The sequence below is a fragment of the Brachionichthys hirsutus genome, chromosome 23, assembly GCF_040956055.1.
Source record: "Brachionichthys hirsutus isolate HB-005 chromosome 23, CSIRO-AGI_Bhir_v1, whole genome shotgun sequence".
Taxonomy (NCBI): Eukaryota; Metazoa; Chordata; class Actinopteri; order Lophiiformes; family Brachionichthyidae; genus Brachionichthys; species Brachionichthys hirsutus.
The window spans coordinates 7167489-7193825 of NC_090919.1; the positions used below are offsets into that span (position 1 = coordinate 7167489).

At 47.0% G+C, this 26337-nt stretch overlaps 1 protein-coding gene, 1 long non-coding RNA gene and 5 other non-coding genes across 7 annotated transcripts; 1 reads left to right on the forward strand and 6 right to left on the reverse strand.

The window, feature by feature from the left end:
• The first annotated feature begins 1783 nt into the window (after window positions 1-1783).
• arl2 (ADP-ribosylation factor-like 2) lies at window positions 1784-3869 on the forward strand. The gene is given in 6 exon segments (XM_068755616.1): window positions 1784-1985; window positions 2260-2370; window positions 2917-3034; window positions 3036-3080; window positions 3161-3232; window positions 3307-3869. Coding segments are annotated over 6 exon segments (546 nt in total). The 5' UTR covers window positions 1784-1920; the 3' UTR covers window positions 3442-3869.
• Window positions 3870-6602: 2733 nt separating this feature from the next.
• LOC137911824 (small nucleolar RNA SNORD31) lies at window positions 6603-6676 on the reverse strand. Its single transcript, XR_011106142.1, has one exon. It is a non-coding gene; the product is annotated as a small nucleolar RNA SNORD31 (small nucleolar RNA).
• Window positions 6677-6865: 189 nt separating this feature from the next.
• Window positions 6866-6937, reverse strand: LOC137911825 (small nucleolar RNA SNORD31). Its single transcript, XR_011106143.1, has one exon. It is a non-coding gene; the product is annotated as a small nucleolar RNA SNORD31 (small nucleolar RNA).
• Window positions 6938-7103: 166 nt separating this feature from the next.
• LOC137911823 (small nucleolar RNA SNORD31) lies at window positions 7104-7175 on the reverse strand. Its single transcript, XR_011106141.1, has one exon. It is a non-coding gene; the product is annotated as a small nucleolar RNA SNORD31 (small nucleolar RNA).
• An 815-nt stretch (window positions 7176-7990) lies between these two features.
• LOC137911828 (small nucleolar RNA SNORD22) lies at window positions 7991-8115 on the reverse strand. Its single transcript, XR_011106145.1, has one exon. It is a non-coding gene; the product is annotated as a small nucleolar RNA SNORD22 (small nucleolar RNA).
• Window positions 8116-8287: 172 nt separating this feature from the next.
• Window positions 8288-8352, reverse strand: LOC137911820 (small nucleolar RNA SNORD30). Its single transcript, XR_011106138.1, has one exon. It is a non-coding gene; the product is annotated as a small nucleolar RNA SNORD30 (small nucleolar RNA).
• Window positions 8353-9445: 1093 nt separating this feature from the next.
• Window positions 9446-14888, reverse strand: LOC137911242 (uncharacterized). Its single transcript, XR_011106099.1, has 3 exons — window positions 14873-14888; window positions 9707-9742; window positions 9446-9512 (listed from the first exon to the last, which is right to left on the reverse strand). It is a non-coding gene; the product is annotated as an uncharacterized lncRNA (long non-coding RNA).
• Window positions 14889-26337: the final 11449 nt, after the last annotated feature.

Below are 26337 nucleotides of genomic sequence, written 5' to 3' on the forward strand. Positions count from 1 at the left end.
CCGTGACGCGGCGAGGCGCTGCTTTCGCTTTCCGTTTATTTTAAGTCGCCACATTTTACAGGCAACACGTCGGGGGGGCTGTGCCGCGTTCACTGCCACATGCTCGTGTCGTAAACTCCTGCATCAACACCACCAGAGGGCGACATGCTGGAACCATTCTGAACGTGCTGCTTTCCTCAGTAAACCCTTCGGTACAGCGCGGGCTTATAAAATAATTCCGATAGACCTGAACGCATCATTCGGGTTCAATAAGAAACGCCTTTCCGGACAGGAACAAGTCGGAGTAAATGACCAAAAAAGGATGCGAAACATTTCTTAAAACACCTTTGCCAAGAAATAAATGAGCAAATACTGGCACATGTGTCAAACTCAAGGCCCGGGGGCCAAATGTGGCCCCCACCGCTTGTAAAATGCTGCTTCACGCACGTTCTGCCCCTCTCAAATGTGACTAACGCGTTTGGAACAACGTTGATGTCGTAACTTGTGTTGGATGCTATTTTTCTTTATTTGTTGTTTAATATTATTTTCTTGAATCTGCAGCTTTTACTTGGTTTTGGTTCAGGGTGAAACTGAAACTGGAGGAATCCACGTTTCCTCCAGTTATTGATTACGGTGATGTGTAATCAATAACCTGAGGAAACGTCCTGGGCAGTGTGTGTCACGGGGCTTGGAGGTTTATTCCGCATCACTGTGTCTCATACTCTAAAGTAAACTCACCAGCGGTGTGTCCTGATTTATCCGGCTATTCTTTCGCTTCTCTTTTAATCGGGACTTTCTGCATTCCCCTGTTCCCGGGCTCAGAACACAGATGGTGCTGCTCTATATACTGTACACGGAACATTTTGCATTCAGAGCTCAAACTCCAAAGTTTGGTATCTGTGAAAGACCGGAATGAGTGTGTGTGTGTCTGCTGCCCCGTGTGGTGAACGCGAGTATAGCTTGGGAGTGGCTGTGCCTGTGGTGGGTGTGTGCGTGTGTGCGTGTGTGAGTGTATGAGGTTTGAAAGGTGCGCAACTGTGTTTAATTCTGTGTATTCTGTGTTTAATTATGTGTTTAATTCTGTGTATTCTGTGTTTAATTCTGTGTATTCTGTGTTTTCTGTGTTTAATTCTGTGTATTCTGTGTTTAATTCTGTGTTTAATTCTGTGTATTCTGTGTTTAATTCTGTATTTAATTCTGTGTTTAATTCTGTGTATTCTGTGTTTAATTCTGTGTATTCTGTGTTTTCTGTGTTTAATTCTGTGTATTCTGTGTTTAATTCTGTATTTAATTCTGTGTTTAATTCTGTGTATTCTGTGTTTAATTCTGTGTATTCTGTGACTAATTCTGACAAGGTCATTGGTCTGACAAGGTCTCTCTCGCTCTCTCTCGCTCTCTCTCTGTCTCTCTCTCGGAGCTCAATGAGACGAAGTTGGTTAAAATAAAAATAAAGTATGAATGCACTTTAAATCTATTCTGGTTCAGATTAAAACAAAATGTTAATAAAGTTATTCTTTGTTGTATATTTGTCCCCTTTTTTGAGTTTTCCTTAATAACGATATAATATTATGCAACACAGTATTTATAGCAGGGGGGTCAAATGTTTGTTTTCTTTCCGGGGGGGGGGGGGGTTAAGAGAAAACAAAGTGAAGCATCAAGCGGACCCCCCCGTCGGACTCCCATGACGTCACGAAGCCACGGCCACGCCTTCAAATGTTTGCCCCCCAATAAAAGGGTGCGGCGAAAGTTTCCAATAACCAATCACTGGCTCTGTCTGGAACAGTCCAATCGGTTGCTGCCGGGGGCGGGACTAGTGTAAAGACTCTTCCGGGTTCGGGATGCTCCTCATGAACTCCGGATTAGCAGCACGAAGATCCGGATTAGCAGCACAAAGATCCGGATTAGCAGCGGCTGCTCGTTTCGGACCGGGACGGCGTCCGGATGGGTTTACACACGATCCTGAAGAAAATGAAGCAGAAGGAGAAGGAGATGAGGCTGCTGATGTTGTATCCTGTTGCTAGCTAGGCTAGCATGCACGTTAGCATCTACTGAAGACGTTATTATACTCGTATGTATATATATATATATATATATGTATTATAAACGACGGGCTGCAGCTCAGACCCGAGTACTGTCGGGTACTCTGGGACAGCGGCTGCTCGCACGGAGCGTTCGCTTCACGCGTTTAATGTCGGCTCATGCTACGTGCTACATGCTACGTGCTACGTGCTACATGCTACGCGCTACAGGCTAGCTTGCTCTTTAACCCGCTTCCTGCAGAGGGCTGGACAACGCGGGGAAGACGACCATCCTGAAGAAGTTTAACGGCGAGGACATCAGCACCATCTCCCCGACGCTGGGCTTCAACATCAAGACGCTGGAGCACCGCGGGTAATCGATCCTCCACTGCGGCCTCCCGATATCCGCCCGGGGTCTGGACGTACCCCCACCTAAAACTCTGGGGGGGGGGGGGTGTAGTAGTACTTTAAAAACTGGCATGTTGGGAGGAAAACACATTTAATATCCGTTTAGCTTCTTGTTGATTTGATCAATAAAACTAGAATGGAATAATAAATTTACTGTAAATATGATCACGAAGAAAATTAATGATTTTAGATCGAAACAAAAAGGTTTTAAAATTATCATTAATATTCCTGCTACATGAACGTGTTAAATAATCAGCGTTCTCCATCCCATAATATTGTCCCGTCGGCGTTCTCCGTCCCATAATAATGTCCCGTCGGCGTTCTCCGTCCCATAATATTGTCCGTCGGCGTTCTCCGTCCCATAATAATGTCCCGTCGGCGTTCTCCGTCCCATAATAATGTCCCGCCGCCGTTCTCCGTCCCATAATAATGTCCGTCGGCGTTCTCCGTCCCATAATAATGTCCCGTCGCCGTTGTCCAGCCCCCAGATTGAACTGTGGTCTCTTGTCAGGTTCAAGCTGAACATCTGGGACGTCGGGGGACAGAAGTCTCTGCGCTCCTACTGGAGGAACTACTTTGAGAGCACCGACGGGCTGCTTTGGGTCGTGGACAGCGCCGACCGACTCCGGATGGGAGGACTGCAGGAGGGAGCTGAGCGCCCTGCTGCTGGAGGAGGTAGGCCGCCGTGGCTCCGCCCCCCCACCCCACGTTTAATTACTGCCCCCCCCCCCGTCATCACTGTCCCCCCCATGCAGAGACTCGCTGGTGCGACGCTGTTGGTGTTTGCCAACAAACAGGATCCTCTCTCCAAGGAGGCGATACAAGAGGTGCGCTTGTTTCGTTGCCCCGCCCGGCTCGTTTCTCCTCCTGCTCTCGCTGCATCGATGCGTTTCTCCTGCAGGCTCTGGCTCTGGACCGGATCAGCAGCCATCACTGGTGCACCATCGGCTGCAGCGCGGTGACGGGGGACAACCTGCTCGCCGGCGTGGACTGGCTGCTGCAGGACATCGCGGCGAGGATCTTCACCGCGGACTGAAGCGCCCCCGAGTGGACAGGCTGCTGCAGGACATCGCTGTGAGGATCTTCACCGCGGACTGAAGCGCCCCCGAGTGGACAGGCTGCTGCAGGACATCGCTGTGAGGATCTTCACCGCGGACTGAAGCGCCCCCGAGTGGACAGGCTGCTGCAGGACATCGCTGTGAGGATCTTCACCGCGGACTGAAGCGCCCCCGAGTGGACAGGCTGCTGCAGGACATCGCTGTGAGGATCTTCACCGCGGACTGAAGCGCCCCCGAGTGGACAGGCTGCTGCAGGACATCGCGGCGAGGATCTTCACCGCGGACTGAAGCGCCCCCGAGTGGACAGGCTGCTGCACACTAAAACCCGAACGACTCAAATAGAGCTCAAACTTCTGTTCACTCGCTCAGATTAATCTAACGCATGTTTATAAAGGATGTTCAGAAGTACTTCATCCTGTGTACTGCAGTATTATTCTGTCCAGGCAGATGTTTGGTCTTCAGCTCAAGGCGCCGCCCGAGGTAACGGAACGTTCTCTGGAAGGGAACCAGTTTCAGTTTCAGTCGTCAAGCTCCTCTTAGACGGGGCGTTTGACTGTACTTGTACTTTAACATTCTAATACATATTTATCATCAGTCAAGTACCATGAGATGAGCCCCGGTAACCAGCAGTTAACCCTCGAGTTACCGGCCGTCCTCCCCAGCTGCAGTCAGTTCGGCATATTTTCAGGGACAAAGCAAATTGATCTCAAATTGCACAAATATCTGAAACCTCCATTTTGCAGCCAACGCCGTTCCAGAAAACGTCTCAGGGTAGAAGACGGGGTTAAACAGCTCAAAATGGGATTGGCATTTAAAATAGTCAATGCAGCTCTGCCCTCAGTCCCCTCAATCCCTGCATACCTGAATAAACACCTCCACAGATTTAGTGACACCCACAGCCACAACACTAGAGGGAGCTCAAACAACAACCTGATTACACCCTCCTACAGGACCATCCATCCATCTTCTTCCGCTTATCCGAGGCCGGGTCGGGGGGGCAGCAGCCTAAGCAGGGAAGCCCAGACTTGCCTCTCCCCGGCCACTTCCTCTAGCTCTTCCGGGGGGACCCCGAGGCGTTCCCAGGCCAACCGAGAGACGATGTCTCTCCAGCGTGTCCTGGGTCTTCCCCGTGGTCTCCTCCCGGTGGGACGTGCCCTGAACACCTCACCAGGGAGGCGTTCAGGAGGCATCCTGAATAGATGTCCGAGCCACCTCATCTGGCTCCTCTCAACGCGGAGGAGCAGCGGCTCTACTCCGAGCTCCTCCCGGATGACTGAGCTTCTCACCCTATCTCTAAGGGAGAGCCCAGCCCCCCTACGGAGGAAGCTCATTTCAGCCGCTTGTACCCGCGACCTCGTTCTTTGGTCTCTACCCAAAGCTCGTGACCATAGGTGAGGGTAGGAACGAAGATCGACCGGTAAATCGAGAGCTTCGCCTTTCGACTCAGCTCTCTCTTCAACATGACAGATCTGTGCAGAGTCCGCATCACTGCAGACGCCGCACCGATCCGTCTGTCGATCTCTCGCTCCATCCTCCCCTCACTTGTGAACAAGACCCCGAGGTACATGAACTCCTCCCCGCCCTTCTCCGGCTGAGAACCATGGCCTCGGATTTAGAGGTGCTGATTCTCATCCAGTGAGAGCTGGAGGGCGTGGCCTGATGAAGCCAACAGGATCGCGTCGTCTGCAAAAAGCAGCGACCCCATCCTGAGGTCACCAAACCGAACCCCCTCAACGCCCCGGCTGCACCTAGAAATTCTGTCCATAAAAGTTATGAACAGAATCGGTGACAAAGGGCAGCCCTGACGGAGTCCAACCCTCAACCCGACTGCGGCCCGTATCAGGGTCGGATACCCGGAGCACCCCCCACAGGACTCCCCGATGGACACGGTCGAATGCCTTCTCCAAATCCACAAAACACATGTGGACTGGTTGGGCAAACTCCCATGCACCCTCAAGGACCCTGCCGAGGGTGTAGAGCTGGTCCACAGTTCCACCGCCAGGACGAAAACCACATTGCTCCTCCCGAATCCGAGGTTCGACTATCCGGCGGACCCTCCTCTCCAGTACCCCTGAATAGATCTTACCGGGGAGGCTGAGGAGTGTGATCCCTCTATAGTTGGAACACACCCTCCGGTCCCCCTTCTTATAAAGAGGGACCACCACCCCGGTCTGCCAATCCAAAGGCACTGCCCCCGATGTCCATGCGATGTTGCAGAGTCGTGTCCTACAGGACTAACATGGGTAAATCATCTTTTTACAATACTGCCCCCTAAGGGTGGAACTGTTTGACTCCAGCCCTCAAAACATGCACCTCTTTGGCCTCCTTCAAAACGGCCCTAAAAATACACCTTTTAGGGGACAGAAACGGAGATAGTCATCACGACTCTCTCCGGATCAACCCCCCCCCTTTTTGTCCACCTACGTTACACACATTGTCTTAATTTATTGTTATTTTGCATCAATTGAGTAATTTAATATTAGTTTTACTCATATTGTTAAATGTCGATGATTTATGTACGAAGGACTTTCAACAGAAACAAGACCGCAAGGGCTTTTTAGAAATGCTCCTCTTAGACAGGATGTTTGACTTTATTTGTACTGTAATACATGCTACTGTGTGACTGTACTTGTACTGTAATACATGCTACTGTGTGACTGTACTTGTACTGTAATACATGTTACTGTTTGACTGTACTTGTACTGTAATACATGCTACTGTTTGACTGTACTTGTACTGTAATACATGCTACTGTGTGACTACTTGTACTGTAATACATGCTACTGTGTGACTGCACTTGTACTGTAATACATGCCACTGTGTGACTGTACTTGTACTGTAATACATGCTACTGTGTGACTGTACTTGTACTGTAATACATGCTACTGTTTGTATTTGTACTCCAACATTCTATCTAATAAATATATTCATCATCATACTACGTTCCAGATGTTAATGCCTATAAAAGAAAAGACATCTTGAGAAATGCTTTGTCAAAGTAAAGTTTATTGTAAGTCACATCTCGCAGACTTTGCGTCTCGTCCCTCTCGCTGATCGACCTGCAGCCAGCTCTGAAAAGGAAGACGTCCATTAGAGGGGGGGGGGGGGGGTCACTGTTAAAATAGACACTCGAACCAGTCTGATCAGAGGGGATACCAGTCAGTCACGAGTGTTCAGACTGGGGCGGTAGAACTGCTCATCACGTCTAGTCTAGTGGGAACAGGGTCCAGAGCCAGGCACTCACCAGGGGGCGGAGCCACCAGAAGGCGGAGCCAGGCGCCCTCCCAGGGTCCAAAGCCAGGCACTGCAGGACCTGAAACAGAAGACGGTCGGTCTGAGTACAGTGATGATGTCATCATCTCGTTGCAGCTGATCCTGCAGGCGACCATCGAGTTAGCGTAGCATCGATCAGAGGGGATACCAGTCAGTCAAGAATCTTCAGACTGGGGCGGTAGAACTGCTCATCACGTCAGGGAGGACCGACCAGAATCTGGTCTAGGCAGACCCCACAACCTACCAAGAAGGAACCGGTTCCACCGCCGCAGCCTCGTCTTCCGTCCAACCGGATCCAAACCTGCAAAGACGCTGAAGTTAGTAGAGAAGAGAACCAAACGGCGGATCGGACCATCACGTCAGCGGGGGAGGATCAGAGGGGATACCAGTCAGTCACGAGTGTTCAGACTGGGGCGGTAGAACTGCTCATCACGTCTAGTCTAGTGGGAACAGGGTCCAGAGCCGGGCACTCACCAGGGGGCGGAGCCACCAGAGGGTAGACCCAGGTGCCAGAGGGTGGAGCCACAGGTCAGAGCCAGGCACTGCAGGACCTGAAACAGAAGACGGGCCGGCCTGAACACAATCATGATGTTGCAGCTGATTCTACAAGCGACCGCCCGGTTCAGGGGTCAGGAACCTCTGGCTCGGGAGCCAGATGCGGCTCTTATGATGGCTGCATCTGGCTCAAACCAATCTTTAATGTTACACTCCTTTGCGTGAGCGAAAGCCGGCTGGCTACGAGGCAGCGATCAGGAAGTCCGGCTTATAAACGGCGTTCTGCTCTCTGGGAACGGGACAAACGGTGATTGATGGATCGATCTGCGTCAAAAAACACACGGCGCCATCTATCCATCAATCGCCTAGGCAACGCAGATGGGACACTGTTCAAGTTGGGCCGCTGTATTTTGCTGTCAAAAATAGCGGTCAACGTGCAAAAGGGTCAGGAAGTAACTTTAGAAACGCTTTGAAGAAAAAGAAAGACTTATTGTCCTTTAAAGTGTCATATAAAAGATATTTTACGGCTCACGGAATGACATTATAAATACGTGCTGTTCACAGCTCTCAGCTAAAAAGGGTCCCGACCCCTGACCTAGCGCGAGCAGCGACGAGTCTCAGACCAGGGCGGTAGAACTCACCGTCCCAGAACTCGACCCGGTCGTGATGCTGACCTGAACCCGCCGGCCTCGTCTTCAGCCTGAAACGGAAACGGACAAACCGTCACGCTGGTAAAGAGGCCTCAGCCGCCGCTGCGCCTCCGTTCAGACGGTTGGAGCCCCAACGGGTCGTCCCCTTCTCGCCCCGGCGGCACCAGTGGGTCCACCTTTTCAGGCTCTGGCGCCGGGCGGGGCGTAAGACGTGTGCGAGCGTCATCACCAAGGAAACGCAGCGGCGGTGGCAGAATCAGGCGCAACAGATGCACGGAGCGCTCACCCAAAGGGGGGGGGGGGGGGGGGTCTGCTCAGGGACGGAGGCACCTCCACACCTGCAACACACGACGTAGAACTCAGAACGCAGTCCAGCAGGTTTCAAACCAGCAACCTGAAGCACGGCCAGCGTCAGATGTTTCCGTTTCTCAACAGCAGTTCAGACGAACGAGATTACAAATCATCATTCAGCAGAGGGAGGGGGGGGGGGGGGTCGGACGGACGTAGCAGGGGCTCACCTGCAGCCGTGGGCCCCCATGGTGGAGCGGCAACTCCCCACCTGTCAAGATAAGACACGTTTAGTGTGCACCCGGCTCACACTGGCATCAAACTGGAGTCGCACCGGTTCCCGGTCTGGACCGGACCCGGAGCGTCCCACGCGGCTGCTCAGATGTTCGTGTCGTTTCACAGGGGGGGTCAAAGTGAGCTAAGTATCATCATCAGCGGAGCTGCGTCTAACCGATGCGAGCTAACAGTACAAGGGGGGGGGGGGGGGCTCACCAAGCAGAGCCAGCGGTGCGTCCCTCCTCCTCCTCTTCACGGCTGCTCTGCGGAGACAACCCACGTTAGAGGCCTTCAATCATCGTCGTCGTCGTCACGGAGATTCAGCGTCCGATCATGGCTTTGGTGACAATCCGCCATCCGACCTCGGCCGTCCGTGCGTTGATGGGCGCTCGCCCGCTTCATCCTCTCAGACGCCAAACGGAACCCCGTTCCTAGCGGCGAGCTAACACTCACGCCTGTCGGGACGCCCGTCTGTCCACCTGGCAGAGGACAGTCCGACCTCGGAGACGAGGACGGTCCAAGTCACGCTAGAAAGGAAACGCGGCGTTAGTGGCGAGTCGGCGTGCTGATCCCGTACGGCGGCATCTTAAGGGGCGGGGTCATACTCATAACGGCATCACTGTCATCAGGCATATGCTTGTCTATTCATGAACTCATCACTGCAGCCCGGCAGGAAACATTAAAGACATGAAGACCAAGGTCACCTCCAGACGACCATCATCAAGGTCACCTCCAGACGACGATCATCAAGGTCACCTCCAGACGACCATCATCAAGGTCACCTCCAGACAACCATCGTCGCCTCTTCATCGTTGACCTTCAGAGAACACAGAAGTTGATCGTTTTTAAACGGGCATGACGTTTTCACTACTGCAGGGGGGGGGGGGGGGGCGTGTGCTACTCAGAATCTGGTAAAGCAGCTTCTTCAGAGGATGATTCAGTAAGAGAGAGTTCAGCCATTCATCACTGCAGCACTGAGCCCAGACCAGCCTACAGATCTGCTCACCTCTGGGGGGGGGGGGGTCCTCACTGCAGCACTGAGCCCAGATCAGTCTACAGCTCTGGATCTGCAGCGGAAAGAAACATCAGGAGTCATCGGGCTGAATCCAGATGTGGAGCGCTTCATTAGCATCATGCTACTCAGTACAGTTAGAGATTAGAGCGTCTTCAACAGTCAGTCAGTGAGAGAGTTCAAAGAGAGCATCACAGTAGCACGCGGCCATCAATCAGACTGATCATAATCAATAAGTGTGATTATTACCTGCGCAGCCAGCAGGCCCGGGAACTGGAACTGCATCTGCAGGCACAAGTAGAAACTGCCGTCTTAGCATGCTAAAGCTAGCAGGACAACCACGTGGCCGCGCTGCACGTGCACTCATCGATTTACTGTTTCTATATTATAAAACGTGTCGCTCGTCAGAACTTTTAGGTCCAATCACAGGCAGTCAGGACAGGTCTGTGAGTTTCATCACGGAGAGACACGCAGCCGCCATTACACGAAGCCTCCCGCTGGAGCCCAGCAGCCGCCATTACACGAAGCTTCCCGCTGGAGCTCAGCAGCCGCCATTACACGAAGCTTCCCGCTAGAGCCCAGCAGCCCCCATTACAAGAAGCTTCCCGCTACAGCTCGGCAGCCGCCATTACACGAAGCTTCCCGCTGGAGCTCAGCAGCCGCCATTACACGAAGCCTCCCGCTGGAGCCCAGCAGCCGCCATTACACGAAGCCTCCCGCTGGAGCCCAGCAGCCGCCATTACACGAAGCCTCCCGAGTTAGGTAAAGTTGGCTCGATATTCCCAGATTCGGACTTCCGGCATCAATAGCTCCTTAATAAAACGTCATCAAGATATAAACTATGCTTCTTTCGCATCGTTTTAAGGTAGACAATGTACTACAACCGCACTTTTATCAAAAGTAGCTGTCTTTAAAAATACAGAAATAACATCGGTGTGGACGCGGAGCTGGCCGAGCAACGAGTGCTAAGGGACCGTCTGCAAATGGCAAAACTGCTGCAACAGTGAAGAAAGACACAACACAATATTCAATAACTTCACCTATAGACACTGTACTGTCACCAAAATCACTGCAGACATCAACTGGGCCCTGCTCATCATACTACACCACGTGTATTTTCATTTGAACACCTTTCAATAATTGTTATGATTTTCTATAAGTGATTTTCTTCAATAGCTTTACAGTTATGCACTGCTCACCCACCATACTTACTGTACTTATCAACCACCCCCTCCTGATCTTACTACAAGTCGTGGTTTTTCATTTTTACCATTTAAATTTTTTTTAATTAATTTTTACAAGTTAATATCTTCAATAGCTTTACAGTTATGCACTCCTCACCCACCATACTTACTGTACTTATCAACCACCCCCTCCTGATCTTACTACAAGTCGTGGTTTTTCATTTTTACCATTTAAATTTTTTTTAATTAATTTTTACAAGTTAATATCTTCAATAGCTTTACAGTTATGCACTGCTTACCCACCATACTTACTGTACTTATCAAGCACCCCCTCCTGATCTTACTACAAGTCGTGTTTTTTCATTTTTACCATTTTTTTAAAAAATATTAATTTTTATAAGTTAATATCTTCAATAGCTTTACAGTTATGCACTCCTCACCCGCCATACTTACTGTACTTATCAAGCACCCCCTCCTGATCTTACTACAAGTCGTGGTTTTTCATTTTTACCATTTAAATGTTTTTTTATTAATTTTTATAAGTTAATATCTTCAATAGCTTTACAGTTATGCACTCCTCACCCGCCATACTTACTGTACTTATGAAGCACCCCCTCCTGATCTTACTACAAGTCGTGTTTTTTCATTTTTACCATTTTTTAAAAAAATATTAATTTTTATAAGTTAATATCCTCAATATCTTTACAGTTATCCACTGCTCACCCACCATACTTACTGTACTTATCAAGCACCCCCTCCTGATCTTACTACAAGTCGTGTTTTTTCATTTTTACCATTTTTTAAAAAAATATTAATTTTTATAAGTTAATATCCTCAATATCTTTACAGTTATCCACTGCTCACCCACCATACTTACTGTACTTATCAAACACCCCCTCCTGATCTTACTACAAGTCGTGTTTTTTCATTTTTACCATTTAAATTTTTTTTTATTAATTTTTATAAGTTAATATCTTCAATAGCTTTACAGTTATGCACTCCTCACCCGCCATACTTACTGTACTTATCAAGCACCCCCTCCTGATCTTACTACAAGTCGTGGTTTTTCATTTTTACCATTTTTTTAAAAAAATATTAATTTTTATAAGTTAATATCTTCAATAGCTTTACAGTTATGCACTCCTCACCCGCCATACTTACTGTACTTATGAAGCACCCCCTCCTGATCTTACTACAAGTCGTGGTTTTTCATTTTTACCATTTAAATGTTTTTTTATTAATTTTTATAAGTTAATATCTTCAATAGCTTTACAGTTATCCACTGCTCACCCACCATACTTACTGTACTTATCAGGCACCCCCTCCTGATCTTACTACAAGTCGTGGATTTTCATTTTTACCATTTTCTAAATTTTTTATGAATTTTTTTTATATTGCATACACTTAGCAGGCTCTGTCCACGGTCCTGAACCAAGTCGACCCTTGTGTCACCGAGGGAGAAAGCACAGCCCTCCAGTAAAGTTAATAATCGGACATTTCTTCAGGTAATACATTATTTAAAATAATGATTTTCCTCATATTGGCAGTTTTGTGTTAGTAAATGTGAATAACATTTGTTCAGGTCTGAATTTTGACAACTGTCTGTCTGGTGCTCAGAAAAGAACTGTCCAAAATGTCCAGAAAACAAAGGAACTGATAATGGACTTCAGGAAAGACAGGCCAGCCCACGCCCCCCTCTTCATCGATGGAGTATGTGTTGAAACCATCTCCACCTTCAGGTTTCTGGGCGGCACCCACATCTCCAGCTCATTATCCTGGTCTCCTAACACCAAGACCTTGGTGAAGAAGGCCCAGCAGAGGCTTCACTTCCTCCGTGTCCTCAGGAGGAACAACTTGGACCAGAAGCTGATGCTGGCCTTCTATCACTGTTCAGTGGAGAGTGTACTGACTTACTGCCTAACTAACTGGCTCCTCTGTGGAGAACAGTTAGTTCTTACAGAAAGGTAAATGTGGTTATTCTTCTAATCATATCATCAATCAATCATCTTTTGTGATTTTTAGAAGCACTGATTTACTGTTCTCCGTTTCTGGGCGGCACCCACATCTCCAGCTCATTATCCTGGTCTCCTAACACCAAGACCTTGGTGAAGAAGGCCCAGCAGAGGCTTCACTTCCTCCGTGTCCTCAGGAGGAAGTGAAGCCTCTGCTGGGCCTTCTTCACCAAGGTCTTGGTGTTAGGAGACCAGGATAATGAGCTGGAGATGTGGGTGCCGCCCAGAAACCTGAAGGTGGAGATGGTTTCAACACATACTCTATCGATGAAGAGGGGGGCGTGGGCTGGCCTGTCTTTCCTGAAGTCCATTATCAGTTCCTTTGTTTTCTGGACATTTTGGACAGTTCTTTTCTGAGCACCAGACAGACAGTTGTCAAAATTCAGACCTGAACAAATGTTATTCACATTTACTAACACAAAACTGCCAATATGAGGAAAATCATTATTTTAAATAATGTATTACCTGAAGAAATGTCCGATTATTAACTTTACTGGAGGGCTGTGCTTTCTCCCTCGGTGACACAAGGGTCGACTTGGTTCAGGACCGTGGACAGAGCCTGCTAAGTGTATGCAATATAAAAAAAATTCATAAAAAATTTAGAAAATGGTAAAAATGAAAATCCACGACTTGTAGTAAGATCAGGAGGGGGTGCCTGATAAGTACAGTAAGTATGGTGGGTGAGCAGTGGATAACTGTAAAGCTATTGAAGATATTAACTTATAAAAATTAATAAAAAAACATTTAAATGGTAAAAATGAAAAACCACGACTTGTAGCAAGATCAGGAGGGGGTGCTTCATAAGTACAGTAAGTATGGCGGGTGAGGAGTGCATAACTGTAAAGCTATTGAAGATATTAACTTATAAAAATTAATATTTTTTTAAAAAAATGGTAAAAATGAAAAACCACGACTTGTAGTAAGATCAGGAGGGGGTGCTTGATAAGTACAGTAAGTATGGCGGGTGAGGAGTGCATAACTGTAAAGCTATTGAAGATATTAACTTATAAAAATTAATATTTTTTTAAAAAAATGGTAAAAATGAAAAACCACGACTTGTAGTAAGATCAGGAGGGGGTGGTTGATAAGTACAGTAAGTATGGCGGGTGAGGAGTGCATAACTGTAAAGCTATTGAGGATATTAACTTATAAAAATTAATATTTTTTAAAAAAAAGTGAAAAAATGAAAAAACACGACTTGTAGTAAGATCAGGAGGGGGTGCTTCATAAGTACAGTAAGTATGGTGGGTGAGGAGTGCATAACTGTAAAGCTATTGAAGATATTAACGAATAAAAATTCATATAAATTCATATATATTTTAAAAGGTCAAAATGAAAATACTCGTGGTGTAGTATGATGAGCAGGGCCCAGTTGATGTCTGCAGTGATTTTGGTGACAGTACAGTGTCTATAGGTGAAGTTATTGAATATTGTGTTGTGTCTTTCTTCACTGTTGCAGCAGTTTTGCTATTTGCAGACGGTCCCTTGGCACTCGTCGCTCAGCCAGCTCCGCGAAAACAGCAATTCTATTTCTGCCGTTCGATAGACAGCTACTTTTGATAAAAGTGCGGTTGTAGTACATTGTCTACCTTACAACGATGCGAAAGAAGCATAGTTTGTATCTTGATGACGTTTTATTAAGGAGCTATTGATGCCGGAAGTCCGAATCTGTGAATATCGAGCCAACTTTACCTAACTAGCCTCCCGCTGGAGCCCAGCAGCCGCCATTACACGAAGCTTCCCGCTAGAGCCCAGCAGCCGCCATTACACGAAGCTTCCCGCTAGAGCCCAGCAGCCCCCATTACAAGAAGCTTCCCGCTAGAGCCCAGCAGCCCCCATTACAAGAAGCTTCCCGCTACAGCTCGGCAGCCGCCATTACACGAAGCTTCCCGCTGGAGCCCAGCAGCCCCCATTACAAGAAGCTTCCCGCTACAGCTCGGCAGCCGCCATTACACGAAGCTTCCCGCTAGAGCTCATCACAAGCTACAGGAAATGAGCCATCGAGCATGTCACCAATCACGTCCGCGAGGGTAATGAGATGCAGCCGCCGCGCCGTCCGTCGGCGGCCTGCTCGGGTTACGAGCCCACTCTGAAACACTACAGGTCAAATTTCACCCACTGGCTTCCTGTCAGAGCTCCAGCGCCACGCGTTTAGTAGTAACGCGTGTAATAAGACACAAACATGTAATAACACAGACAGAGAGAACAACACTACTCACCTCAGACACGAGGAAGGCGAAAGAGGACGGAGAGAAAGTTCCGACTGTCTTTTATAGCCTGCCGGAAAGACTCCTCCCACTGGGAGGACCCCGCCTTACTCTGGCTTTGATTGGCTTACCTCGATAGCCAATCAAGACTCTTCATCCCTCAACCAATGCAGCCAAACCAAGTAAAAAAAGAGCAAGGGAGATTCAGAGATTCAGACCTGCCACAAGCATTGGAAATATGAGGGTGGCGCAGTGGGTGGCGCTGTTCCCTCACAGCAAGACGGTCACAGGTTCAAATCCAACTTGCTGCCTTTTCTGTGAGGAGTTTGCATGTTCTCCCCGTGTCTGTGTGGGTTCTCTCCGGGTTCTCCCCATGTCTGTGTGGGTTCTCTCCTGGTTCTCCCTGTGTCTGCGTGGGTTCTCTCCGTGTTCTCCCCGTGTCTGCGTGGGTTCTCTCCGTGTTCTCCACGTGTCTGCGTGGGTTCTCTCCTGGTTCTCCCTGTGTCTGCGTGGGTTCTCTCCGTGTTCTCCCCTGTGTCTGTGTGGGTTCTCTACAGGTTCTCCCCGTGTCTGCGTGGGTTCTCTCCGTGTTCTCCCCGGTTCTGTGTGGGTTCTCTACAGGTTCTCCCCGTGTCTGCGTGGGTTCTCTCCGCGTTCTCCCCTTGTCTGTGTGGGTTCTCTCCATGTTCTCCCCGTGTCTGCGTGGGTTCTCTCCGCGTTCTCCCCTTGTCTGTGTGGGTTCTCTCCATGTTCTCCCCGGTTCTGTGTGGGTTAATAATAATACACCAGGAAGTATAAAGACAACAGTCATATTCTTTATCCATCTTGTCATTGCATCGGAAAAACAAAAGCCCCGCCCATATCCATTCTGTCCAGCGGGGCGAGTCGATACCCGATCACCCGGAAGTAGCGTCACAGACAGGAAGTAGACGCGCCAACACATTTCTCTGAAACAAACGAGGGAAAGTTAAATATGACCGACGTGGACGAATTGAGAAGAGAGAATTATCAATGCAGTTTTATTTCTATAGCGCCAGATCATAAGAGAAAGTCATCTCTCCGGGTTCTCCCGTGTCTGCGTGGGTTCTCTCCGGGTTCTCCCCGTGTCTGCGTGGGTTCTCTCCGGGTTCTCCCCGTGTCTGCGTGGGTTCTCTACAGGTTCTCCCCGTGTCTGCGTGGGTTCTCTCCGGGTTCTCCCCGTGTCTGTGTGGGTTCTCTCCAGGTTCTCCCTGTGTCTGCGTGGGTTCTCTCCGGGTCTGTGTGGGTTCTCTCCATGTTCTCCCCTTGTCTGTGTGGGTTCTCTCCGGGTTCTTTGGAGACGGAGGAAAGGAAAAACTTCCTTTAACAGGCAGAAACCTTGGACAGAACCTAGGATCATGGTGGACGGCCATCTGTCTGACCGGCTGGGTAGAGAGAGAGAGAGAGAGAGAATGGCAGGTCGGCTTCCTCCCACTCCCCTGCTTTGTGAAATAAATATATTGATTTACAATTTGAGAATTCTCTGTATTTATTTTAGATTGTTTTATATTTTTGACGTTTTTTTATGTGTTGGACCCAGTAAACATTACATACATATACTTTATATAAACACAAACATTTCGACATTTAAAGCAACAATGTTTTATTTTTTAATCAGATGTTTGTTCCTGTGCAGGAATCACATGGAACATTCTCGAGATGGACAGCAGGGGGCGCTGCAAAAAACCAAACACCCAATGCATCATCAGAGTCAGACTTATTCATTACTATAACTGGGGATTACTATTTATTACTAAATAACTGGATTTTCTAACTGGATTTTCCCAGACTTCAATGATCAATACTTGTGGTTAATCAAGTAGTACTTGTAGCCTATAATTGCCCCTCAGGGATAAATAAAGTATTTTGGATTAGAGTGATGCATAATAATATTTATGACATGGATAATAAAAAAGAGACGGTATTTGCACGCTATTCATTCTTGTTTACATGTAAATATTTTAATCTTTATTTGTTTCTGATCTCAAAAACTTTGACGAGGATGCAAACTCTTTCCATAAATATCATCGTATACAACCAAAGCAATCCACAGGAGGTACTACAAACAGCTTATAAACAGCTTATAAACAGTTTATAAACAGTTTATAAACAGCTTATAAACAGCTTATAAACAGCTTATAAACAGTTTATAAACAGTTTATAAACAACTTATAAACAGCTTATAAACAGTTTATAAAAAGCTTATAACAGTTTATAAACAGCTTATAAACAGCTTATAGACAGCTTATAAACAGCTTATAAACAGTTTATAAACAGCTTATAAACAGCTTAATAAACAACTTATAAACAGCTTATAAACAGTTTATAAAAAGCTTATAACAGTTTATAAACAGCTTATAAACAGCTTATAGACAGCTTATAGACAGCTTATAAACAGCTTATAAACAGCTTATAAACAGCTTATAAACAGCTTATAAACAGTTTATAAACAGCTTATAAACAGTTTATAAACAGCTTATAAACAGCTTATAAACAGCGGATAACAAGAAATTACTTTAATGCTATTGTAAACATTAATAAATAAACTAAAATAACAATCCTGAATCATTTAAATTGTGTATTTTTTCAATTGCTATTACTGACAGTGCCAATATCTGAGTTTTTCAAGTAAATCAAAATTACTTTTGAAATGAGAATATACGTAAGTATATAAAAAGTGTAGCTGCAGTCCTAACAGTCAAAAACTAGAACTCGAGCGTTTGCTGTTTGAAGTGCTGATTTAAAGATGGGCGTGTCCTTTCAGGTGAAGCAACCTTCACCTGAAGATAATCTGTCAAAGCCAAACGCTGATAAATCAGCAGCCAGACAGAGATAATCTGACAAGAAACAGAAAACAAACTCAATTCCATCCAGAGGTCACGTCGCCTACTTGTAGTTTCTCTTGGTGACACATCAACACTTTCATTGTTTCATGGTGTTAAACCAAAAGAAGCAAAAGGAGCTAAAGAAGCTAAAGAAGCTAAAGAAGCTAAAGAAGCTAAAGAGGCAAAAGAAGCAAAAGAAGCGGATAAAATCTGAAGTTAGCCACACGCCAGATTTAAACTCGCTCCGCAGCATCATTGACTTCAACGCCGCGTGAATCACAATATACTGGAAGTCAAACGCACAAATGAAAAGTAATTAATCTGAATGAATTCGAGCACATCCTGTAAATGAGTTTACGTTTCTGACCCCCTCGGTGTCGTGAGAGTGGGAACATTAAAGATGTCGCTGCCCAGTTCTATCGGAACTCGGCCAACGCAGATTTGTGCAGCAGTTCCTCCTTCGGCGGCGGCGGGGACGACGTCACAGGCGCCAGCGTGACGCTGTAGAGGGCGGCGACGAAGGCCTCCCAGCCACGGCGAAAGGCTCGGTCCAAGGTCTGAAAGGGACAGAGGCGTCGCTATGGTTACCTGACAGCTGCACACGGATCAGGAACCCTGCCTTTAAACGGTACTTCCCTGCAGACAATGATCAGCTGACCCGACCGTTTCCAGGAGGCCGTTATGAACGGAAGAGGAAGTGAGCTAAAGAGTCGGTGCCATGCCCCGGCGGTTGCTGCACCTCAACCCCGGTGGCTGCCGATAGTTGCCATGGTAACGAGTGTGAGGTATGTGGATGATGCTGATCAAGGAGCTTAAACTTTAACCAGCTGGGGGCGTGTCTGCATTCCTTTCCTACAGCTCACCTTGCCGTAGCGCTTCACTGCGCTCCTCTTCATCGCCAGCCCCTCCTCCTGCTCTCTCTCCCTCCTCTCCTCCTCATCCTCCCGAGCCAGCGTGGGGTGCGTCCCACCTCCTGCTGTCCCATCCTCTCCCTCCACCCCGACCTCGATCGTCACCCTGGTGTCGTCCGAGCAGTGGGGGCCGACCGGCCCCCTCCTGGAGCTCCTCCTCCACCTCCTGCTGAGGCGGCTCGGTTTCCTCCTGAGGAGCGTCTCTCCATCGTCTCCCATCATCCCTTCGTTGAAGACGAACGTCTCCGGTTTGTCCGTCTCCTCTGCTCCGGAGACTCGCACCTCTCCTGGGGTGTCGCTGCTCAGGCCACCCGCCTCCTCGCTGGCCTCCTCCACCCCCACGCCTCTCAGCTCAACCTCCTCCCTGCCCCCCCCCGGCTCGTCCAGGCGGCCGTAGAATCCACCGGACCTGTCCAGAAACTTCGGAGCCCGCTTGGAGCTCCGCGGCCCTTTCCCGGAGTTCTTACCAATCGCCATTTTGTTTGCGTTGGCCTGTCGTCGGCTTTTCTTTATCTCGTTTCTTTGCTTTGCTTTTCGGGCCTCTCAGTTCCTAATTTTGTTATGTATGGAAGATAGAAGGAAAGAGAGATTAGAGATTAAAGGCCTTTAATACCCCCCCCCCTTCATAATTTTGCTGTGTGCTTTCTTTCTTTCTTCTTCTTAGTTTAAAGAAACAGTTCTATTTATTTAATGGTGACTCGGAGAGAATTGTAAAGAAGAAGAGTGAGTTAAAACAGGAGAAACGCAGCAGCAGTGTCACTTTAGACTGTGTGTGTGTGTGTGTGTGTGTGTGTGTGTGTGTGTGCGTGAGCGCGCAACGTCAGGGATATAAAGATGATAATGTATCTTTAACTTGTGGTTTTTTTAATAACAAACATAAATGACTGTTAAAAACTTCACTGTTTAATCTTTAGACATTTTTGTAAACATACATTTTCAAGTTTTGGCGAGTTTGAGAGGATCAATACTGAATCGCAAATATAAAGCAAAGCTTTTGTATTATGATGATGTACAAAATCAATGCAGTATATGTATATACAAAATAGCTGTAAGTAGGAAGTTATTACAGATTTTAATGTGTGACTGTGGTAAAAGAACAAATATACGTATAGAAATAAAAAGAGTCAAACTAAACTAAATGAATAAGAACAACGGGATGAAAAGAATGAGAAATCATTTTTGAGAAGAGCGTGACATCAATCTCTTCTTATATATATATATATATATATACACACACACACACATATATATATACACACATTAATTTGAACTATAAAACTCTTATAGTGCAGTAAGGAACAAAATTCAGCAGCTTCTAAAAGGAGCTGCAGCTCTTACCTGAACTTTGTGCGTCGGAGCGCAAACAGAGCGAGAATGAGCTACAGGATAGTCCCGACACACACACACGCACACACACACACACACACACACACACACCTACACACACACACACACAAACACACACACCTACAACAACACACACACACACACGCACACACACACACACCGACACACACACACACACCTACACACAAACACACACACACACACACCTACACACACACACACACACCTACACACACCTACACACACACACCTACACACAAACACACCTACACACACACACACACGCACACACCTACACACACACACCTACACACACACACACACCTACACACAAACACACCTACACACACACACACACCTACACACAAACACACCTACACACACACACACACCTACACACACACACACACACACACCTACACACACACGCACACACCTACACACACACACACACACCTACACACAAACACACACACACACACCTACACACACACACACACACACACACACGCCCCTTTACACCCTTTACACACACTGATTCGGAGATTAAGTGCTGATTTTAAATCGTGGAACAAATAGAAGGATGGATGAACATGTTCCAAAAGATAAAAAGCCCTTCAGCTCACTACCCCCCCCCCCCCGAGGCAAACGGGCTAATCTGACCCGCCGTCAGTTATTAACTACGTCTGAGCAGAAACTTTAACCTCGCAGGCTGAGTCGTCCTCAACGTGCACCTGAGACAGACGAGGACAGACGAGGACAGACGGACAGACGGCACATCTTCTAATCGCCGCACAATGGAGATGAAAGCAGGTCAGCAGCGGAGCATCGTTTCACAGTCCAACGGGTACAAGCTAAATGCTGGACCGCAACATCTTTATGCTCCTCTTAGACAGGATGTTTGACTTTATTTGTACTGTAATACATGCTACTGTGTGACTGTACTTGTACTCTAACATTCTATCTAATAAATATATTCATCATCATCATCTGGAGAAACACGTGTGTGTACTGTGGGTATTTCAATCACGTCAGAGAAACATTACGATCGAGTATTTACATAATGCAACTGTCTTTGCCTTCACGCCTCTACCTGAAGAGTGTAGAGGTCGCAGCAACGTTCTCCTGACACAGCACGTCTGTGCTCCAGGTGCACGGTGAGTCAGAGTCCACTGTGAGTCAGAGTCCACGGTGAGTCAGAGTCCACGGTGAGTCAGAGTCCACGGTGAGTCAGAGTCCACGGTGAGTCAGAGTCCACGGTGAGTCAGAGTCCAAGGTGAGTCAGAGTCACAGTGAGTCAGAGTCCACGGTGAGTCAGAGTCCATGGTGAGTCAGAGTCCACGGTGAGTCAGAGTCCACAGTGAGTCAGAGTCCAAGGTGAGTCAGAGTCACAGTGAGTCAGAGTCCACAGTGAGTCAGAGTCCACGGCAAGTCAGAGTCCACGGTGAGTCAGAGTCCACGTTGAGTCAGAGTCACGGTGAATCAGAGTCCACGGTGAGTCAGAGTCCACGATGAGTCAGAGTCCACGTTGAGTCAGAGTCCATGGCGAGTCAGAGTCCACGGTGAGTCAGAGTCCACGTTGAGTCAGAGTCCACGGTGAGTCAGAGTCCACGGTGAGTCAGAGTCCACGTTGAGTCAGAGTCACAGTGAGTCAGAGTCACGGTGAGTCAGAGTCCACGGTGAGTCAGAGTCCGGAGTACAGGAAGCAGAACCATTCCTCTAAAGGACAGCGACGCGTTTCCTGATGCTCAAAGCTCAAACAGTTCATCGACAAACAGGAAAGACAGTGATTCTCATGAAATCAAGATTTAGAAGGTGTCAAGCATAATAATTTTTTACATGCCCTTGAATTTTTTTTTTGTACATATAAGATTATGGGGTGAACTCACTAAAAAGTATATTTTCAGAATTTAAAAAAAATATTGCCTTTAGATGAAGTCCATAACAAATTATCATTACCACAACTTAACATTACATGAAATATATGGTTAAAAATGATTCTTTTTGGCCATTGTTACAGTAGACTATTATTACTCATGCTAAAACCTATATATAACTCTGGAGAGATACATTTTAAAATGTTTTAATTTAATGTAATTTCCTATTAATTCTCATTACCGAAACATTTGTGAGGATTTACAATTGTGTTTAATTACTTTTGTAAAAGATAACATACACATTTTGTATGTATCGGTCACTAAATAACTAGTGTTGTATAACTTGTCTGTATATTTTAAAACAACATATGATAATATAATTATTACTTAATTTGTAAAACAAACCAGGTTGCGGTAATGAGAAGGCCATGTCGGTAATGAGGATCAATATTTCAGAAATGAGAATTATATTAACTTTGGACAATGGGTCTGATACCCAACCATATTTGACACATTTAAACACATACCATTTTTAAATGAATGTTTATTTCATAAACCCCACAAAAGCAAGACCCTCCCATGTGTTGATGACTCCTGGCTTTGAGGATGTCACCTGATGAATCTTCAGCGTCCCAGGAACAGTTTTTAGATTCACTGCTGGTATTTATCTCATTGATCAATGGTTCTTCAGTTGATCATACAGACATTCAGCATTTGGATACTGGTCCCATACAACACTATTCTGTCTGCCAGATTCTTTAAAGCCCTATGCTTTAAACCTCTCTTTCGCTGACGCCCTTTTCTTTTCACTTGATGCTTGCCTGCAACAAAATACTTGAGTATAACATTTCATGAAAAAGAAAGATAGAAATAGATTGTTGAATAGAATGAGCAAGCGTTATAGTGCATTCCCTCCTTTATTGGTTTGTTTCTCGTTACCGAAACATTGTATCTCTCCACCGCAACAGGCCCTCAACTGTTGCGGTGGATGATAATGGTGTTGCGGTGAATGATAATGGTGTTGCGGTGGATGATAACGGCGTTGCGGTGGATGATAATGGTGTTGCGGTGGATGATAATGGTGCTGCGGTGGATGATAGTGGTGTTGCGGTGGATGATAATGGTGTTGCGGTGAATGATAATGGTGTTGCGGTGGATGATAATGGTGTTGCGGTGGATGATAATGGTGTTGCGGTGGATGATAGTGGTGTTGCGGTGGATGATAATGGCGTTGCGGGGGATGATAGTGGTGTCGCGGTGGATGATAATGGCGTTGCGGGGGATGATAGTGGTGTTGCGGTGGATGATAATGGTGTTGCGGTGGATGATAATGGTGTCGCGGTGAATGATAATGGTGTTGCGGTGGATGATAATGGCGTTGCGGTGGATGATAATGGTGTTGCGGTGGATGATAGTGGTGTTGCGGTGGACGATAATGGCGTTGCGGTGGATGATAATGGTGTTGCGGTGGATGATAGTGGTGTTGCGGTGGATGATAATGGCGTTGCGGGGGATGATAGTGGTGTTGCGGTGGATGATAATGGCGTTGCGGCGAATGATAATGGTGTTGCGGTGGATGATAATGGCGTTGCGGTGGATGATAATGGTGTTGCGGTGGATGATAGTGGTGTTGCGGTGGATGATAATGGCGTTGCGGTGGATGATAATGGTGTTGCGGTGGATGATAACGGCGTTGCGGTGGATGATAATGGTGTTGGGGTGAATAATAATGGCGTTGCGGTGGATGATAATGGTGTTGCGGTGGATGATAATGGTGTTGCGGTGAATGATAATGGTGTTGCGGCGGATGATAACGGTGTTGCGGTGGATGATAATGGCGTTGCGGTGGATGTGAATGGTGTTGCGGTGAATAATGGCGTTGCGGTGGATGAGTGACAATGAACGTTTATGCTAACGTAGTTAGTACATGATGTGCTAGCTAAACTATTCTTAGCTGCTTATGTTTAGACCATAATTGCGTATATAATAATAATAATAATAGAATCATCAACTCTTTCTTTAACTTCAAAACTTCACGTTTCGGTAATGAGAACTAAAAAGTTGTGTAGCTACTTAAACATACAAACTTTGAAATTATATCTGCAAAAAAACAAATGCTTACCTGGTAGCCATCTTGAATGTTACAGTCAATACTGTCCCCTCCAACAAAATTCCTTGCAAATGTAAGTTTCTTGAGGACTTAAACAATGATTGAAAATTGTTGCGGAGAATGAGAAAATGAGTCTTGGACACATTTTTATTCCTTGTTATTTTCACCAACTTTACTAATATTCTTCAAAGACCACATGTCTCTTCACTGTAACTGTTTATAGTATAACATGCACTAAAGTTTATTCTTTTTCATCTTTCTTAATTACTAATATTTCCATCTCATAGAACCCAAACCCAGTTATGGACACGTTGTGGTAATGAGAAATTTACCCTTAAATGTAAAGAAAAACAACATCATTTATATTTATTATGGTAAATTTAAATCAGGAGCAAATAGTACATTAGGAGGCATATAATGGTATCCTTGTTATTTTGATAGCATTAAGTTTTATGATCAAAATGCTTCATGGCTCCTTGTTAGTCTGGTTTCGTGAGAATCACCCATTTTGTTCATCAGCCTCCCTTTATTTTCAGGACCAAAACCAGACAGCATCACACGGGACAACTGAAAGGACAATATAAATACATTCACAGTATACAGTACTGTCATAAATACCCACAGTATACAGTAACACGTAAGAGGCGTGTTCTAATCTACAGGGTCGGGCTAGCTTGAGCTGCAATGCTACTGAACATTAGCAGGAATACAGCGACTGGGTCTGCTGTATCCAATAAATACTTGTTTGCAGTAGCAGCGGTACATGCAGTACCACATCTCCCTTGCCTCAGCTAAATAATCCATTGATCCATTATCGGCCGTTTCCGCCTCATCCGCGGCGCTTCCTGCACGCTCATCGGTCGTGCTCCGACCTTCGGTTCCCCTCAACCCACGAACGTTCAGAGACACGAGCAGCTTCCGGACGCTAACGCTAGCCGTCCGAGCGCTGCGTGCGAGACGAGGATGCTCCGACCTTCGGTTCCCCTCGACCTACGAACGTTCAGAAACACGAGCAGCTTCCGGACGCTAACGCTAGCCGTCCGAGCGCTGAATGACGACGACGGAGACAAAGCATGAAACGATCCATCGACGTGACCGCGGTGTCCGTAAGTGACGGGACACGAAGCCTTCCAGAGGCAGAAGTACTACGTCTACGTTTATCTACGAGTACCAGCAAGGAAGTGCAATCGCTTTGAAAAGGGGCGTAGAGATTCTCCTCTGTGGCTGCGTGGGGACTCAGGAACAGGAACAGGAACAGGAACAGGAATAAAGTTCTCCTACTACCGTCACCGCAGAGTTCAAAGGGCTAAACTTCAGGATCACCGAAAACCGAATCCGTTGCGCTGTGCAGCACTTCCAACACAGACGTGCACGTGGCCCTTCCGACACAGACGTGCACGTGGCCCTTCCGACACAGACGTGCACGTGCAGCCTGGCGGAGGCCCCTCAGACCTCCACTGCCGGGTCTGAAGCCAGCCCGTGGCCCTTCAGAGACTCCTCCCTCTTCATCTTCGGCTTCTCCGTCCGCGTGTGCCACACCAGCACCTGGGAAGACACGGGCAACGAATCAGCACAGCGGAGCCGAGGAGAGGCGGAGCCACGCGGAAGAAGGCGGAGTCTAAGCGAGCAGGGTGAGCTCAAGTCGACCCGCTTTGTTCTCGTTAGCTCTTCGTCGTAGATCCAAAGAAAGGCAGCAGGAAAACTCCTGGAAGAGGAAAGAGGAAGTAAGAGAGAAACTCTGAAGGAGGAAGAGGAAAGAGGAAGGAAGAGAGAAACTCTGAAGGAGGAAGAGGAAAGAGGAAGTAAGAGAGAAACTCTGAAGGAGGAAGAGGAAAGAGGAAGGAAGAGAGAAACTCTGAAGAAGGAAGAGGAAAGAGGAAGTAAGAGAGAAACTCTGAAGGAGGAAGAGGAAAGAGGAAGGAAGAGAGAAACTCTGAAGAAGGAAGAGGAAAGAGGAAGGAAGAGAGAAACTCTGAAGGAGGAAGAGGAAAGAGGAAGGAAGAGAGAAACTCTGAAGGAGGAAATAACCTCCAGATATATAAACGGCGTCCGTGTCTGCAGGACGGGACGGAGAAATCAATGATTTAGACGTTACTGGAGAAAACTGAGCTAAAGAGGACTAAAAGCCAGGAGGACTCCCTTTAGAGGAATAGCCCCTCCCCCTCGACAACGCTACGTAAACAGAATAGAATAAACTTTATTGTCATTGCACAATGTACAACGAAATTACACTGAGACAGCCCTGAATGTAGAATAAGCAGCTCAACACACACACACACACACCCACACACACACACACACCCACACAAACACACCCACACCCACACCCACACCCACACCTACACACACACCCACACACACACACACACACACACACCCACACACACAC